This window comes from Lagopus muta, chromosome 5 (genome assembly GCF_023343835.1).
Source record: "Lagopus muta isolate bLagMut1 chromosome 5, bLagMut1 primary, whole genome shotgun sequence".
Classification (NCBI taxonomy): Eukaryota; Metazoa; Chordata; class Aves; order Galliformes; family Phasianidae; genus Lagopus; species Lagopus muta.
In genome coordinates, this window is record NC_064437.1 from 65,305,762 (window position 1) to 65,324,321 (window position 18,560).

The window sequence follows — 18,560 nt, forward strand, 5'->3', positions numbered from 1 at the left end:
TTTGCAAGCAAACCTGGTAGCCACCTGCACTTTCTGGAGTTTGGAACAGCTCCTCCTGCACTGGCAGCTGGCTGCTTGCCTTGCCATTCCCCCACAGCCTCTGAGTGCAGCACAGCCCATCTGCAGGACTCTCTTAACCTTGCTACCATTCCCAAGAACACAGGAACATATTTAACACCCATACTCCAATGTGGTGTATTTTGGGTTTTCTTTCAGTATTTATTTGATGCTACCATCTTTTGGGGTCTGCCATGTTTGTAAAGGTATGCAGTGTCTCAGGATAAACTCATAAATGTCTCTTCTAACCCATTCTCACTTGAGTATTAAGAAAGCTAAATCAAAGCCAACTAGACCAGCACCAGGAATAAAATGGCCCCATGTGAAGGCAATGCAGTGTGGTCTCTCCATGGAACGCCCTGCAGCACTGCTCTCCCTGTACTCTGCCACCCGCTCTCTCAGAATTCACATTGCTTCTTCCCCTCATATATTATTTTCTTTTAAGATGAGGACGTTAAAACAATTTACAACCAACTGATCTGTCAGTGCTGTTCAAATATCCTGCAGTGTAAGTGATTCTTCTCTAAACATACACTGCTGGATGCATTGATTTAATACATCACAGTGAAAGGATGGCTAATGTACATCCTAAATAAACTTAAGGCATTACAATAAAATCCACGCTAATGGCCTCTAATGTAGAAGTTATAAAATAAATATGTCCTTAGTTATGAAGAACAGAGCGACTGAATGTCATGTTTTCTAAATTGCCTTTGGAAATCAAACTTTTTTTATTCCTGCTTCAATGAATCAGATTATCTAACTGTACTAATTAAATTACACGATGCCATCACTTTACCAGGCCCTAAGTGCTTCCTGAATGACATCAAGCTCTCTCTGTTCCACTGACTTGGCCACAGTTGGTTTCAATGGAGCCGCTGGCACCTCACGGGGGAGGGCCATGATGTTCCAAGCTGGTGTGGTGCTCCGTGGAAAACTCTGTTCTTTATGAAAGGGAAACACTTCTCAAAACCCTCAAACTATTACTGAAAACCAAGTTCTCCTGGCTCAGATGCTTCCAAGATGTTAACGTAAAAGACAAGAGTCATATTGCAGACAGTAACAAGTCCATATGGCAACGTCCCTTCTGGTTTCAGTAAACTTCAATTTTTAATTTGTACATTTCAAAACAATGTAAAGCAGCAGATACATGAATTCAGATGCATTCATATGGCCTCCATATGATGCCACCCCACTCAGGAATGCGAGTGCTTTGCAGGGCTGGATCTGACCCAGCCCATCACCATCCATAGAACCATAGAATGGCCTGGATTGAAAAGACCCACAGTGCTCATCCAGCTCCAACCCCCTGCTGTGTGCAGGTCACCAACCAGCAGCCCAGGCTGCCCAGAGCCACATCCAGCCTGGCCTTGAATGCCTGCAGGGATGGGGCATCCACAGCCTTCTTGGGCAGCCTGTGCCAGTGTCCATGTGTCAGCATGCTGCTTTCCCTGGGCACGTCACAAACATTTGGCTGGAGTTCAGTCAGCCTGCAGACAGAGTCCTTCTCTGGCCAGTGTTGTCCCCTCACATTCCCTACCTGCTGGCTGTCCCCTTGCACACCCTGGCTGCTGTCTGGGACACGATGCAGGCAGGGAGGTTGTTAAGGAATGGCTCTGCTGCAAAGGGCTGCTCTCACTGACATCTCAGCTGCTGCCCATGGAGGGCTGCCTTTCTTTCACGTGCCTCAAATGCAGGTGTCTGCAGAATTTGCAAAGCCCCAAGAACATCACAAGTAGAAATTTCCCAAGCAGGGAAACCTACATGTAGGTTTTAAAATCATTGTGGAAATAATGCATTTTAAAAGAGCCACAAGGCTTAAGACCAGCTAAGTGTGAAACCGTGCTCGGAACTGCACTGGAGAGCACAAGGAGAGGACAACACGTTGTGCTCCGCATGCAATTAGGTTTGCATAACTGGTCTCAGCTGTGCTCATGGTTGGCACTGCTGCCAGGACCTCATCTTCCCCTCCTCTTGGTGTCTGTGATGCAAGGAAGAAATGTGCTGGATAACAACTGTAGTGAAATGCTTCCTTCCTTTGGTACTGCTTCCACACCATTTCACTTTAATAGTGAGATGGCAGCATCAAATTGTTTTATGTGCTTCATGAATGTGAATTTCATCCTAAGAAAGGAAATGTGACCACTGATGCTTCCTCAGCTGTTCACCACATGTTCTTTTAGTTTTTTTCTAAAACATAGACCACTGCTGAGGCACTGTGTTACAAATCCTTTGCATTTTCTGCTGTATCTTTATTCCTTTTAAAGTGCTGTTTGTGTAGTACCATGACTCTGCTTTCACAAAAATAGAGATAACCACCAACATTCTACCTATTTTAAGCAAATAATCGTTTGATGGTGCATTATCTTTTCCTTTATGGATCCATATTGATTTCTATTGATCTCTTTGCTCAATGAGGCTGCAGATGCCTCCTCCCTGGAAGCATTCAAGGCCAGGCTGGATGGGGCTGTGAGCAACCCGGGCTACGGGAGGTGTCCCTGCCTGCAGCAGGGGGTTGGAACTGGATGATCTTTAGGGTCCCTTCCAACTCAAACCAGCCTATGATTCTAACTGTTTAGATATTTAGCAGAAGGACCTCTACAGACATGTCTGAGTCACAGTCAGCAGATCATTGCCTTAATGGAATTCCTGAGAGCACCCATACTAATGTGCAGCTGAGCAGCTCCTGTTTTCAGCATTTTACAAAGAGAACCTGCACTTGTTCCCGGGAGGCAGGGACAACATCCTTGGAGAGACGTGTCCATGTGCTGTGCCATTCTTCCCCAAGTTTTCACACTGTTTTCCAGGTCACAGACAAAGCTATCACAAAGAGATAAACGTGTCAAATCCAGTCCTCGCATGGCAAAGCATTCTTATTTGAGCAGGCCTTGTTTTAAAAGCGTCCCTTTAAACGAAATGTGTCCAGCTTCAGAACTGCTTAAAACCTCACTTGCCCAGGATGCACGTGTTGTGCCTGGAGAGCACAGGCGCTTCAGTGGGTGTGCTTTAGCAATCTCGAGCTTCCCAGATCCACTCCCTGTAAGCACAGCTGGCCACCCAGAGGTGTGTGTGTGCACCTAATGCTTCACGTTCACACACTGTGTGTATGAGCACAGTGCAGCTGTGAAGGGCCTGAGGTCGTGCTGCAGCACTGCACACATCTGCAGGCAAATGCCCCAGTGCACAACTGCTTGTCCTTGGCAGCCCTGGCCCCGTCCTGTCTGCACTGCCCCGAGGAGCCCAGGGCTGCCCTGCTGTGGAGATCATCAAGGAAATCACTCAACAGGGAAACTTTTGGGAAGAAAAACCTTTCGAGCATTGACAATGTTCAACTTTTAACTTCTTTCTCTCAAAGTTATTATTTTTTTTATCCCTTTTACTTTTGTTGTTCACTGAGGTGAAGGGGGGTGTTCTGAAGTGGTACTGAAACTGCGGGTTGTCTCCTAACTGCTTTAAAGAAAAACTCCTGAAAAGTTGGGGCGGTCTGTAGAGGCTGTCGGTCGGCCACACGTGCATGCACAATGCTCAGGAGTTACTGAAGCAATGCTGGGTTTGTTTGTTGTCCATTTTTCCTTGCTGTTGTGTTTGCAAGAGGAGGGTTTGTCTTCATGTCCAGGGGTTGGCTCTGTGGCAATGGTTGGGCTGTAGGGCGCTTCGTACGGCCGAGCTGCTGCATGTGTGTGTGATTGTGTTCTGTTCTCCTTATAGATGGAGGAGATTAAGTTTAAAGACAGAGCAGTCTACGTGCTGGAAAGAGAGTTAGGGGTTCAAGCCGGGCATGCCCAGAGACTGCAGCTCCAAAAGGAGGCTTTAGATGAACAACTGTCCCAGATCAAAGAGTCTGACCGGCACCTGGGCAGCCCCAAGCGGGAACTTCCTTATGCAAGTGGTGCAGGAGACGCTTCAGATCATTCGGGAAGCCCCGTAAGCACTTTCACGTGGTTTCACCTAAACAAACGAACGAGCAGAATGACCAAATGACACCAAATGACAGGATCTTGATGAGTGCCCTGCGAGCAACAGCTTTCCCATAGTGACCCTAAGGGAAACAGAGAGGCGTTAATTTCTCGCTCTCGTTCATTAGCTGGATGTTTAACATTTCAAACCGAACCAAATTATGGGAGAGCTTTTGCTTGTTTGTCGTTTTGTTTTCTGGTTTCCTTTGTTTTTGATACCAGGGTGAAAATTTTCCTCTCTCTCTTCTTTCCTTTCCTTACCGTACCATTCTTCTACCACCTGCCTTAATTTGACCGTCTGACACAATTCTTGCCAACAAATGATGCAAATGCTTTTCTAACCAAGTGATGTATGTGTGCTAGCTGTTGGAACTGCTGACAATGTACTGTGCAAGCAGATGTGCAAGGCTGCTTTACAGAGGGAGGCGGGTGAAGGTGCCCGGTGCACAATCACTGGAAGCCCCGCGTGCCGCACTCCCTGCTCCTCCATCCTCACGCTGCAATTGCTTTCAGTGGGCCGGAAGGTCAATTAGAAGCCTGTTAACCTCTTCTTTCATATCTCTTTTCTACAACACAATATCCAAAACATGAAATCTTAGTCATCTTTTCACGATGTTGTTTGTTGTTTTTTTTTAATTGTAACAACAGCACCTTTCTGCTTTTGCCTTAATTTGCTAACAGCAGAAAGCTTCAGTTAACTAACCTTGTATGTCTCACATTTGCCAATTTTCTCCATTGCTGATTCTCATCAAGATTTCCTTTGCAACAGCCTTAATTTTCTCAGTAGAAGTGTAAATAGTCACACATAAGCAAAGCGATCTATTTTGTTCTTTATCCCAAGCCTCTCCTGCACCTGTTGAATGAGGAATCATAGACCTCCTGAAAGTGCCACCGGGACTGAGAGCACTAATTTGCTTCTTTTGATTTGTGCTCAACTTCTGCCAAACATCAGAATAAGTACAGAGGAGGAAAAAATAGCACGTCACACCTGTAAATAGATGTAACTTTTCTCTGATTCTGAATGAGAGCACCTACCTGTATTTCTCTTCATTTATGAATTGATTTAAGCATTTTCACTCAGATAAACTGCTGCCCCATTTGCTTTACGAGTGACTCTACCCAATAAGGGCCACAGCTTTATGGAAGAGAGCTTATGCAATGGTATAATTGCATGGATTTTCCCCATTTGTATGTCAGTACTTCTGATACCATCTTATAACAAAGTCCTCGGAGTGGGTGACGTGTCTGAAACACTCAGTTCAACAGTGGCATACATTGGAAACACTGCCTTGTTTTTTTATGTTTTCTATTTCCAAGTTCAGCATTTGCCACCTTGTATTTGCATATACATACTTTGCATTTGCATACTTTGTTACATTTTCACTCTTGCCTTTCCATCGGTCCCATCTTGCAGCTCTCAGTGGTCAGCTCCACTAAGGCGTACCTTACACTCTTCCATCTGATAGCTTTGAAATATTTGGATTTGGGATAAAAAGGAGGCTGAGCTTTGCATAACACTGCTATTCCCTGCGCACTTAGGAGCAGTTATTTGCAGTTGATCTTTGTTTTAGGAACAGCAGTTGGATGAAAAGGATGCCCGGCGCTTCCAACTGAAAATCGCCGAGCTGAGCGCCATCATCAGGAAGCTGGAGGACCGCAATGCGCTGCTGTCAGAGGAGAGGAACGAGCTGGTGAGCTGCTGGGATGGGCACTGCGCTGCTACAGCACTGATCACACTGATTTTTGCTTATAAAACGGTGTCTTTTTTAAGAAGGAATTGGCAAGAGTTGTCAGCTCCCCTACAAAGACAGGCTGAGGGAGCTGGGCTTGTTCAGCGAGGAGAAGAGAAGCTGCAGGGTGACCTCATTGCAGCCTTTCAGTACCTAAAGGGAGCCTACAAACAGGAGGGGAATCAACTCCTGGAAAGGGCAGATAACAACAGGACAAGGGGAAATGGTTTGGAGTTGAGGGAGGGCAGATTGAGGTTGGATGTCAGGGGGAAGTTCTTTGCTACGAGAGTGGTGAGGTGCTGGAGCAGCTGCCCAGAGAGGCTGTGGATGCCCCGTCCATCCCTGGAGGTGTTCAAGGTCATTGGATGGGGCTCTGGGCAGCCTGGTCTAGCATTAAATGTGCAGGTTGGTGGCCCTGCCTGTGGCAGAGGGTTGGAGATTCATGAAGTCCCTTCCTACCCAAACCACTCAGTGATTCTGTGATTATAATTATTTTCAATAAATACGTTCCCCACATGCTATATTTGTTGCAAACCACACAAGTGAGGAACAACCCACTCCCCAATGAGCTATACCAAGAATTTCCTGATATATTCTGCTACGTATTAAGAGAAAGTACTGCTACTATGGTAGAGAAAGAAAATGATTAATTTATTTGATAAAACATAATTGTTCCTGAGGTGCCAATTCTCTCTTAATTTTTCAGTTAAAACGCCTCAGAGAAGCTGAAAGTCAGTACAAGCCCATCCTGGACAAAAACAAACGCCTCAGCAGGAAGAATGAAGAGCTGTCACATGCCTTACGTCGAATGGAAAATAAATTAAAATTTGTAACGCAGGAAAACATAGCAATGGTAAGTTTGGGAATGAGAGCCATCCCAGAACAGGCAACCCGTGCCCACAGGGCAACGCAGCAGCAGCACCACAGCTTGTGAGGTGGTTGGGAACTCCTTCTCCTTTCTGCTGTTTGCTGTGATGTCCTGAGTGGTTTGTGGCTTCAACTTGTTTTCTTTTGCATAACGTGCTTTATTTTGGCCTGACAGAACAATAGTTGTGAAGAAAAGGAACTGTGTGAGCTTTGTGGATGTCGATCAGATGGCTGCTCGGTCACAGAGCGCTGTTACAGCACAAACACATAGCAGTTCACTTCAGCTTTGCCTTTTGTACCACAGTCACCCCATCACCCAAGGGAGCCCGCACCTGCTGTGCTCTCCCTTCCCCTCCAGCATTACCTCCAGCACTGCTGGCAGCCACAAGCAATGGCTGTTGGTGGTGACACTCATAGATGCCATCACCACAGGGCCAACCTCAGCCCCTCATCATCCCAGAGCACGGCAACCTGGGCTGCTGCAGATGGACACGAGTGCACAGCACAGCAGGCAGAGCTGGTGGCCACAGCCCCCTGAGTGCCTTCTCCAGCAGGAGAATGGCCTGGGATGTGGGCAGAACCGCAGAACCAAGGGGCAGCTGTGAGCACAGCTGCTAGATGAGTGCATTAATAGCTGGGAATGGGAAAGGCTGAATGCAGCTCTTCAGCAAAGCCTCTGGATCGTTTCCTCTTTTGCCACATGGGTTTCTTTCAGAGGCAAAGAGCAGGAGCAATGCGGAGACCGAGCTCCTTAAATGACCTCGACCACAGCCAGGAAGAAAGAGAAGTGGATCTGCTGAGACTACAAATCATCGAACAGCAGAATATCATTGATGAGCTCTCTAAGGTAAGGTGGAACAGTGCCCCACTGACAGGAGGCCATCTGAGGACACACAGAGGAGGGGAAGCCCAAGGGAGGGCACAGCAGCAGAGGGAGCACAGCTGGTGTCTGTGATCAGCAGTCACTGACCTGAATCTAGGTTATATGTGGGACAGCATCTGGACAGAATCCTTCATCCCATGTAGTGCTTGCACAGCACAACCACTGCAGTGCTCCCAGCACACACACGCCAGCGGCCGGATCCTGCACCAGCAAAGCAAACTGCCCAGACTCCTTCAGCCAGAGCAGCACCGGGCCTGGGGGCAGCTGCTGCATGAACGAGGGACACATTCTGCAGCACTGTGCTCTGGTTTTCTCTTCTTTGCTAACTTGTGCTCACTCTTTGAAAAGAGCAGATGAAAGTGTTTCACATACTGTGACCAGACCACTCCTCAAGAAAAGTGTGTTTGTTTTATTTGTGGGTTATTTCTTTTATGCACTTTTACTGAAGTTATTTCATTCTTTTTTTTGTTAGACCCTGGAAACTGCTGGCTATGTGAAGAGTGTCATGGTACGTGAGAGGCTAACTTTACCCTCATCTTTTTATATATTTTAAATGCAGGTCATGAAAAGCACACAAGAGACACTTATTGTCACTTTTCTCCCTTTCTGGACAGCAAAGTAACTCAGTGTCTGTTCCAGTGCTGTTGTCACTGAAGGCCCTACCAGTAGTTGTTCTTTGTATAACAATGCAGTGCCAGTGTGGAGCAGAGCTCTGCTGAGAGAGGAAAGCTTTCCCCTGTCCCAAGGACACCACAGATGGCAGCAGGGCCGGCTCGTCCCAGTGGCACAGCACGTGGTGCCCATCTGTGGGACAGCTCTGCCACATCACTGGGGTGTTTTTGGAAGGATATCCCAGCCTTGCCTCATCGTACCCACAGCAGCTCCCCTACAGGGCCCTGCACAGCTCATCCCTTTGCTCTTGGTGCTGAAGATTTCATTAAGTTTAGCCACCAATATGTACCAAACGTCTGTACCATTTTGCTTTCCATTGCTAAGTGTGCAGCAAGCTTATGTTGCCAAGCAAAAAAAAAGGTGTTTGATTTTTCTCTGTCACTGCGGATAATGCAGGAGTGTCCCAGCATAAGCACGCCCTCCAGCAAAGGGCTGAGGTGAGGCAGTGGGAGAGCATCCTTGTAGGAACTCACTGGCTCTTCAGCTCCAGAGTTTGCATGGATGTGCCATCCAGAATAACAATAATAAAGTAATCAGCACAATAAAAAATTAATAGCACTCTATGAAGAGAGTCATAATTACCAGCAAAGAGAAAAATTGGTTGGCAGCAGAACAGGCTCAGCCCCTTCATCAGAGTCTCTGAGAGCTGCACATCCTTGGGGAATGCAGGCGGGTTTGGCTTGGGCTTGCTGTTAATGTTGTTGGTTTTGGATGTGCCTGCTGCAAACAGCCTCAGAATTCTGTGCAATCTGGGCGATGACATGCATGCGTGGCACAGAGCAGTCAGAGGGCTGGGCTCTGTTTTTGTCCCAGCACAGAGCCTCACTGCATGGAGCAGGGTGCAGAGCGCTGCCTGTGCTGTCCTGCGTTTGTTCTGCTATTTGGATTTTCATGACCACGAAGAGCATTTGACAGTTGTTTACTGTAAACTCAGAAGACATTGGAGCAAAATTAAAACCAGTCCAGCACTGCCATCTTAGGTTGCCTCGTGACTATGAAAACTGCAGTGGTTAACTTAATTAACTGCTCTGTATCTGCTGTTCCAGGAACGTGATAAGCTGTTAAGGTATAGGAAGCAAAGAAAAAAAATGACAAGAATTCCTAAGGTAAAAGAAAAAAGCAAAAAAAAAAAACCCAGTTGGTTTGTGATGGGCACGGTGGGCAGAGCGGCTGTGAGGGCTGGGGGTGGAACGGGGTGTGAGTGCAGGGCCAAAGCAGGCTGCCCCCATGGCATGGCTTGGGGGCAGGGCTGGGGGTGGTGTCCAACGGGGTGTGCACACAAACCCCACCAGCTGCAGGGTAGGAGAGCGTTCCTACAGCCCTCCCAAGCCAGGCCCAGCGGCTGAGTGCGGGGCACGGCACGAGGACACGCTGACACCTCTCTCTGGCCAGAAGCCGGTGGTGGAGACGTTTTTCGGCTACGATGAAGAAGCCTCCTTGGAGTCTGATGGTTCCTCTATCTCATATCAAACGGATCGGACGGACCAGACCCCGTGCACCCCTGATGATGACCTGGAAGAGGTATTCACGGAGCTGCGTGGTGTGTTTTGGGCGTTGAACCTGCTGTTACTGTGCAGTGGAACCCTTGGTCTGTCCACTTCTGGTCGGCTCTGACCACAGCATTACAGACTGGTGCTGATGTCACACTGGGTGTGATGGGTAATGTTTCTGGGTCTCAGGTTTTTGGTAACTTCACAGCTTTTAGCCTAACTGGAAATACTGTTATCCTAAGGACACTGGGTCCAGAGTGGGTCTGGAGAGGGGAGGTCCCAGGTGCCCTGAGGAAGGCCTGCTCCCGTGGTTCTCCTGCACTCAACCTGCACCCTGCTTCTCCTCTGTCATCCGGAGCTTGGCACGAGTGCAGCCATGAGCAGTACGACCGTGCTGCCCTGGGTTCTGCAGCCAGCACGGTGCTGGGAAGAGCTGGCTCCCTGCAATGCTCTGAGGATATGGCTTTTCTGGGACTCTGAGTGTGTATAATGAAGGGAAAGGATTGTTTCCAGCATTCTGCACCTCTTCCCTACAGATGCACTCCCTGGTGTATGCCAGCCCTGTTCCTCAGCTTAACAAGAGCCTTGTAACAAACACCACTTGCTAACAGTGACAGCAGCCATTGCAGGCTACGATAGCTGCAGTTTCTCTTCTGTCACTTTGACTGTTTCATAGGTTGTAATAAGATCTCTTGGTTCTGAAAAGGAACTTAAACAATGATATTTCTACCCTAAAAGATACACAAGTGGTTGCCAGGTGTGAGCTGCACTGCAGGAGGCTGAATCTATTTTTTGGAACCTATTTGTTTTTCACTCTTCTATTGCCATTTCCCCCCGTGCAGATAGCTCTGAGCTTCTGCACGCACCCACAGTGTCATTTCATCTCATGTAGAGTGAAATATTGTGGTCAGCCTGACATGGAAGCACGCAGTGCTGGATGTGGTAAGGAGGGGAAAGAAGACGAAAGGTGCTCTTCCTGTTGATGTCACCATTTCTGCAACTGGTATCTCCAGATTCCTGTTTTAATAATTGAGATGTTAGGTGTGAGTCAATCTGCAGACTGGAAACCTATTCGTGGTGCAAGAAAGCTTGGTTTCACCTTCAAGTGTGATGGCTTTGCTAGTAAAGTAATATAGGGTCATCCAGTCGCTAGTGTATGACTCAGATAGAAGTCTTCATCTTCTCAAGGAGGGGGAAATTCTCTGTTTCTTTTATATAATTGTATATTTTATCTTAGTAAGGTGTATGCAGGAGGTGATTACTGGACAGAAGAGCAATACTGTGAGCACACAAACAAGGTCTTCAGTGCTGCACTTCCCAAATTGCATTCTAATAGTAGTGACTTCAGCACTTCTAGAGAAGTGCTTCCAGAGAAAGCAATTATCCACTCATCTGTTATTATTACTGTTATTATTTTAACTCATTACCTCTTGTTTTGAACAATTTCAGGGCATGGCCAAAGAAGAGACAGAACTGCGGTTCCGGCAGCTGACGATGGAGTACCAGGCTCTGCAGCGCGCTTACGCTCTATTGCAGGAACAGGTCGGAGGAACATTGGATGCAGAGCGAGAAGTTAAGGTCTAAATGGCTTATATTACATGCACTAAAGGGCTGTTGTTGTGTGCACCGTGCTGTTGTACCTCTTCACACTGCAGCTGTCAGCTGCCCTCTGGCACCTGGCTGGGCTGTGGGATTGGGGTCCCATGGGGGGGTCCCGTCCCCATCCCCACCCCACTCCCTCCCTCCTGCCCAGCCCACTGCAGCCTGCGCTGCTTGCCGAGGTGAATTCCTTCTGCTGTTTTCACCTCGTGTTCAGATTAAGAGAAATTCAGCCAGATTTTTAATGGGAAATCCTTAAAATTAAGCTCTCTTTCTATAAAAGTCCACTGTGGTTGACCTTAAATGCATAATGCCTGTTATTCAGTTCCTCTGGATTCTAATTATTTGATTCTTCATAATATGGATTATAGCCCCAAAATTCATCTTCTTAATGAGGTTTCCAAGTGCCCTGTGCAGCTCTGCCTGTCTGCCTGGCTCACATGGCCACGCAGCTTCATCGCCTCTAGTGGCATTTCCTTACCTGATGTCTTATCAGATGTAAGACGTTCTGGTCAAGAGGAATCTGCTCTGTGCTACAAGGACACAGTGTGTTGTGTAGCTGCTGGGCCACAGAGTGCAAGGGAGAACACAGCCAGTAAGGGTGCTCTCAGCTGGCAGTCTGAAGCCTAAGAGAAAGATGCGGGCATAGCGATAAAAAAGGATCATTTTCATTTGCAAATGACAGGATAAAGAGCAGATAAATGGTTTGAGAAAAGAAAATGTTCTATAAACATAGCATTTGATGAATAAAACAGCTACTGACAGTTCCATGTACTCTCCAGCAAAAAGGCAGGGAGGCGTTGGATATTTAAGAAGGAAGCTATGAGCGTTGGTGAGAATGGCATACCGTGCAGTAGGAGCAGAAGGAAGGGCACTGAGCGCACAGGGAGCAGTGTGTGCTGTCTGTGTGTCCCTGCTCACACAGTGTGCTCTCTGCTGAGTCCCACATCACTCCTTGCACTGGTTTTCATGGCGAGACGAATGCATGCATTGCCTGCTGGTGTCAACCCCCTCGCTGTGGAGCACAGAGGGCTGCCAGCTGCACCTCCTGTGGTCGGCTGTAAGAAGCCATGTGTCCCATTCTTGTACCTACCACCAGAATGTTCATCTAAAATCTTAAAATTGTCGTGCCATCTTGTAGGCTTCGTTTTACAGTGAGTGACCAATGCTGCGTGCTTAGCCCCGAATTCACCCTGCCATAGAGCTGCTAAAATTATTTGTGAAAAGGATTTGATGTTTTGAGCATTTTCCGTATCTGTGTTAGCTTTCAGCTTTTAGGGAAAGTTGTATTTACTTATTTATTTCTGTGGTGTTTTTCCCTCCTCTCCTACAGACACGTGAGCAGCTCCAAGCAGAGATACACCGATCCCAGGCTCAGATAGAGGACCTGGAAAAGGCCCTGGCAGAGCAGGGGCAGGTAATGCTCTCAGCTCCTGCTCCATCCCAGGGGCAGTGCAGTGCAGGGTGGGCAGGGGGAGTGTGAGGGAAGGATGGCCATTCTCTAACGAAACACTTGGTCTGCATGCATTACAGTAAGCTTCCATCGCCAGCTTTCCTTGTATCTCAGTAAGAGTTTGCTATGTTGAAGGAGGGATAAGGTGGGGAAGCTGTCAGAGCTGGGGGTGGGAGGCAGTGCCCAGTGCAGGCTGCTGGCTGCCTTCCCCATGTCCACCAGCATGACTTGCATCCACATGACCAAAATTTAACAGCAACTGGGTGGTGAGACATAGCCCTCTGAAGGCAAACATTTTTTAACCTGAGTTCTTTTTAGTCATTAGAGTTTTTAAATCCCATTTGTACGCTCCAGACTTTCTCAAATAAGATGGAAGAGTTGCTCTGCTGCATCACAGGCAAATAGCAGAGTTGCAATTTCCTATGCAGCATCATTCCTCTCTGTATGTGTGACTTAATGAATGACATGCTGCTGTGCTTGTGCCAAACACCGCTGGTTTTCACCCATGCTATCAACCATTTGTGTTTCCCAGGACATGAAGTGGATTGAGGAGAAGCAAGCGCTGTACAGAAGGAACCAAGAGCTTGTGGAAAAGGTGCCCAGCACTTCTACTGGTATTATTCAAATAACATCTATTGCTTACGGAATGCAGAAAATGGTACCAAGGCGTATTGCTTTCTTGTACAGATCAAACAAATGGAAGCAGAGGAGGCTCGCCTGAAGCACGATGTGCAGGACGTCAAAGACCAGAACGAGCTCCTGGAGTTCAGGATCCTGGAGCTGGAGGTGAGCTGGTGCCGCAGGGCTGTGCTGCTGCCCCACACTGCGTGTCACTGGGGCTGGGGCACCACAGCTGGGCCCGTCCCGACTGCCTTGTTGTAAGACACAGCGCTCAGTGAAGGTGCTGACGAGAGGAAAAGTACCCCAAGTTACTTCCAGCACCGCCGCCGTGCCCATGGCAGGGCTGCTCTGCCAGCTGCTGGAGGCAATCCTGGTGCGTGTAACAACAACAGCAGTGCAGTAATCAGAAAATCCTTCTTTCAGGAGAGAGAAAGAAGATCGCCTGCTATCAACTTCCACCACGTTCCCTTCACGGAGGGGAAAAGCCCTCTCCAGGTTTACTGCGAGGCAGAAGGTGTCACAGTAAGGATCCCCACGTCTGGCTCTCCTTTCTCTAAATCAAATCCGACACTCTGTTCTGACTCCTGCTTTTTCCATTCCTCTCTTGTTAGGACATAGTAGTGGCAGAGCTGATGAAAAAATTGGACATTTTAGGGGATAACGCCGTAAGTGTATGTTCCTTTAATATATTGTGCATGCTTTGGTATGCGTTGTCCTCACGTTTATTGTAGCAAAGCTGCTTGGGTTGCAATGGCCAAAGCTGTCTGCAGAGCAGGCGCTGAGCTGCATGCTATGTGCTCCCCAGCTTGTCAAGGTTTTTGTTGAGTGCCTTCTTGCAAATGCTGCACAGGACCTCGATACCACAGTATTGCTTCTAAATTGCCAATGAATGGTTTAGAAAATACTTGGAAATTTTGGATTTTCATGCTTCTGTTTTTTTTTTTCTCGCTGCTGCTCACACATGGTTTGTTCTCTGCATTTGCTTTACATTTCCATTAACTGCTGTGTGTTTTAGTTCTGTCCAATGCCAAAAACGTTTAAATGGAAGCAGGATGTTACGCAACAAGTTACAACAGCAGTAGGAGAAGAAGAAACAAATAGTAAGAAGTTTGAAAGTGTTTCACCTGTATCGAGTTGGAGTGATTGCGCACATACACATCTTACCTGCACCCGCACACCTGTGTAGCAGAGGCACTGCAGCTGCAGGTGGGTGTCCCTGTGCATGGGGCACATGGAGCAGTCAGAACAGCACCTCACTGCTCAGACCCTCCATCTGCCCCTCCAGACAGCCCTGAAGCTAGGAGATAGCGGAGCAATCAGAAGATACTGAAGTAATTAGCAATATTTACTGCTGCTGCAGTTAAGGATGCTTGTATTGGCAGAAGCGTGACAAATCCTAAAATCCTTGGGGTGTGGAGAATAAAAGCATACGCATAAACCCAAGCATAAACCCCAAGTGGGTGAGGCTGGCCCTGGGAAAGGCAGAAAGATGAGCCCTTGTTCATGTCAGGCCATGCGGGACTGGAAGTGGTGATGGCAGGTCAGTCCTATGCCCAGCGCTCACCTCCCACCCTGCTGCTCCAGCCTTGTGCCTGCAGTCACACCTGTTGTGCATGCAAGGAAAGGCCAAGGACTGCACCTCTCCTCTAACAGCACGTCTCACAAGGCTCAGTTCTGTGTGGTGCAGCTGCTTTTATTCCCTGCTGGACAAAAACAAGATCTGGTGTCTGCATCTTCTTTCTTAATGCCAGAGTTTTAGAAGAACTCCCCACCAGTGTGATCACCATTCAGCATTAGTAGTTAATTACAGCTGTTCCTACAGCAACGCTGCGTTACAATGCTATTTTTATTTGCCTTAGTTTATTGTTGCTCGAATGATTTAATTTGGTATTTATCTCACACAGCAGTGGCCCAGTGCTGGGTTACATGCCAGGCGCCGGGACTTGTTGTAATTCTGCTCTGATCTTGTGCAGAACCTGACCAACGAGGAGCAAGTGGTTGTCATACAAGCAAGGACAGTTCTCACATTGGCTGAAAAGGTAATGGCTGCGGAGCCCCACGATGAGCCCTGGTGCTCAGAGCAGCTGCTGTAGGTGCTGGGGATGAACTGGAGGGTGTTCAGCAAAGGCCATGATTCCCTATAGGGCACTATACCTGAATGGGCTCTTGTCAAAATAGAGAGAAAATTCGAGCCATGTGCACAAACTTTGGTTTAAAAAGCTATTTAATTAGGGAAATGTTGGAGGGCAAATGGCAAACTTGGAACTAATGTTTTTTTTCCATCACCAATTCTTATAAAAGTGAAGGTGTCACAGTAGGTTCCATCCTTCCCCTGTCAATCAGTGAAGCTAACTGCATGTTTGCAGTGCAAAGATGCACTCTGAATTTCCAGTGAGGGCTGACTGCTGCCTGTGGCTGTATGCCCCAGCAGCCCCCAGCCTCTGCCTCAGCCCTGCTCTCTTTGTGTGTGCAGTGGCTCCAGCAGATTGAGGTGACTGAGTCCGCACTGCAGCAGAAGATGCTGGATCTGGAGAATGAAAAGGTATGGGAACGGGGAGGGGGGGAACTGCAGGAAGGCAGGAAGGGCAGGCATAGCACTGACTGCACCTCCCTGTGCACCAGGAGCTGTTCAGCAAGCAGAAAGGCTACCTGGATGAGGAGCTGGACTTCAGGAAGCAGTCCTTGGACCAGGCACACAAGGTGAGGACCGGGCAGTGCCACAGGGACCCATTTCCCCCCTGTAAGGTGTGTGCTGTGCTGTCTCCAGAAGTGCTCTCTGCTTCTGCCACTGCTGCTCATGGAGTGACCCAAGGACTGCATGGCTGGAATGCTAAGCAAATCCTCTGTGCCCTGATCTCATAGTGAGCTCCTTGGGGATGGTGGTCCTTGGGTGTGCATGGTCCCTGCAGGATTACGACCTAAATGTAAAGTTATTAAACACAAATTTAAATTTAGCAGAGGCTGTAGTTAATGAATGACAGTGCTTTTCTTTATGAAAGAGAGATTTTAGCCTAGACTTTCCCTTAAATCTTAGATTATTGTCTCTGCCACCAAAATACCTGGAGATATTATGGGATTCTGCACGCTTGAAACAAAACTGCTGTTAGGTGAGGTTCATTGCACGCAGTAATGGATCCTGTGCCATTTCAACCACCTCCTCAGCCCGCAGCTGTTCTACTTCCTCCAGTGAAAGTACTTGTGTAGTCATAATATAGACATAAATGCACACCTTGACCTATAGATTTAGCCTATTCTTTTGGTTTCCCTTAAATCCTGAGGACAGTTATGCTTCCTGAGAAGCAACGGGTTTTTACACCTCTTTTTTGGGAGCCCATTATCTACTCAGATGTCAAACCACTTGGGAGAGCTTTCAGTACACTTTTCAGTGCTGTGTGGATGACTTAAGCCTGGTTTGGCAAAGTGCTCAGCTTGGCGCTCTTTGTCTGCCACTCGAGCAGAAGGAAGGAGCGTAATGAAGTGCGCCTTTGTCCGTGCAGAACTGGCTGAGGATTATCTGCACTTCCCCGCATTCTCAGGCAGCGCAGTGGGTTTCTGCACACGCACAAATGCGGGCTGAAAGCAGCCAGGAAGCTTTGTTCTTCCCTGAAATTCCAACGGTAAAAGCCATTCTGATTTGTGTCACTTGTCTCACATCCATGTTCCCTTTGTGCTCCCCAAGACAAGCTGCTGCTAATCTCCCCTGCAGCCACAGCCAAGCCGATTACCAGCCGGAACCGCCACGCTTTTTGCACGGCTTTCACTCCCTTGATTGCTGCTGAGGATTTTGTTCCAAGAAATGCTTTGTCACACAGATACAACTGCCCCGAAGACACTGAATTTCTCAGTTCTTCCCATTTTATTCGCAACTCAATTTAAGCAGAGAGGTATAATGGTGTTTAAGCAAGGTGTGGGGCCCAACGTGTTCCCAGCAGTGGGGTTTTGTTAGGGCAGCTATGGTCAGCCCGCTTGCTGGGGTTATTGCTACAAGTGGAAGGAGAACCTTCTTGTATATCCCACCATCCTTGCAGCGACACAGCAGCTACTGCTGCTCTCACCCATGTCTGCAGCTCCAAAGTGCAATTCCTTGTTATTCTTGTAAATATGAGTGTTACTCCGTCCCGACTCTGCTAAGTCATAATAAAAAAGCAGCAACAGCCACCTCAGATGGAGCAAATTGCTCGTTTTGAATTCAGCTGAATTATCACAGCAGACATCTCTGACATTTTCAATCAGCCCAGAGGTTCCAACCACACTACTTCGTCTTTTCCCTTTCCGCAACCGTCCGCCAGCTCCGTGAAAGCAGGAGCTGAGCCCCCCGTGTTTGGGTGGCACAAGGGGGGACCGGGGCCCTCCCAGCAGCCACTCAGCCCACAGCCCTGCAGCACGGGGCTCCCAGCACCCTGTCTGTGGCTGAGCTCTGTGCTGCCCTGTGCAGGATGCAGCCCCCAGCCCTCCCCTTGTCATACAGAGGAAGGATGACCAGTTCCCCGCTAAACCCTCCCACCACCCATGACCATGTTGAGCTGACAGCCGTATATATTATTTTTGATTAGCAAATTCTGGAATTAGAAGCCATGCTCTATGATGCCCTGCAGCAAGAAGCTGGAGCCAAAATTTCCGAACTTCTTTCAGAAGAGGAGAAAGAGAAACTGAAGAGCGCGGTAGAGCAGTGGAAGCGCCAGGTGATGAGCGAGCTGCGGGAGAGGGACGCCCAAATCCTGCGCGAGCGCATGGAGCTCGTCCAGCACGCCCAGCAGGTATGTGCTGCAGCGGGCAGGCAGCACTCAGCGCAGGGGCACAGTGAGATCCACGCCACCCTGCAGGGCCGCACCGGGGTCCCTGGTGTTGGAGCCAGGTTTGGTTTGCCTCAGAGCATCCCTTGAAATGGCAGCCTGGCTTTCGTGGGTTTGTCGTGCGTGGTGCTGCACTAACAGAGGACTCGTCTATGGCTTAAAGCACACATTTGTTTTTTAGAAGAGATATATGCGAGTAACATCCCTGAAAATAATACATCTTCTGGGTACGTTTGTGTTCGGTTGGTTAATATATTTTTCTTAAATTTTAAATTGAACAGAGGATTAAAGAGCTAGAAGAAAGAATTGAAGGCCAAAAAAGACAAATAAAAGAGTTAGAGGAAAAGGTAAGGGAATGCAGATGAAGGAGCTGATACATGGTGTGTGCATGTCTGTATCTTCATTCCATCTTTGCTAAGAAAATAATCTTACAAAAAGT

General features: G+C 48.0%; 1 protein-coding gene across 26 annotated transcripts in view; it reads left to right on the forward strand.

Annotated features, from left to right (window-relative positions):
* The window catches only part of JAKMIP3 (Janus kinase and microtubule interacting protein 3), a 50,607-nt gene that overhangs the window by 30,558 nt on the left and 1,489 nt on the right, over positions 1-18,560 (forward strand). For 2 of the 26 annotated variants that reach the window (XM_048943948.1, XM_048943955.1), the window contains exons 4-21: positions 3,766-3,981; positions 5,585-5,704; positions 6,450-6,596; positions 7,326-7,457; positions 7,966-8,001; positions 9,212-9,271; positions 9,558-9,686; positions 11,105-11,233; positions 12,588-12,671; positions 13,240-13,302; positions 13,395-13,493; positions 13,752-13,850; positions 13,940-13,999; positions 15,302-15,367; positions 15,802-15,870; positions 15,951-16,028; positions 17,882-18,085; positions 18,403-18,468. In XM_048943948.1, the coding sequence (XP_048799905.1) occupies positions 3,766-3,981; positions 5,585-5,704; positions 6,450-6,596; positions 7,326-7,457; positions 7,966-8,001; positions 9,212-9,271; positions 9,558-9,686; positions 11,105-11,233; positions 12,588-12,671; positions 13,240-13,302; positions 13,395-13,493; positions 13,752-13,850; positions 13,940-13,999; positions 15,302-15,367; positions 15,802-15,870; positions 15,951-16,028; positions 17,882-18,085; positions 18,403-18,468 (1,857 nt within the window). The remainder of the gene's footprint in view (positions 1-3,765; positions 3,982-5,584; positions 5,705-6,449; positions 6,597-7,325; positions 7,458-7,965; positions 8,002-9,211; positions 9,272-9,557; positions 9,687-11,104; positions 11,234-12,587; positions 12,672-13,239; positions 13,303-13,394; positions 13,494-13,751; positions 13,851-13,939; positions 14,000-15,301; positions 15,368-15,801; positions 15,871-15,950; positions 16,029-17,881; positions 18,086-18,402; positions 18,469-18,560) is intronic. The other 24 variants (XM_048943954.1, XM_048943964.1, XM_048943950.1 and 21 more) reach the window with 17 other exon arrangements.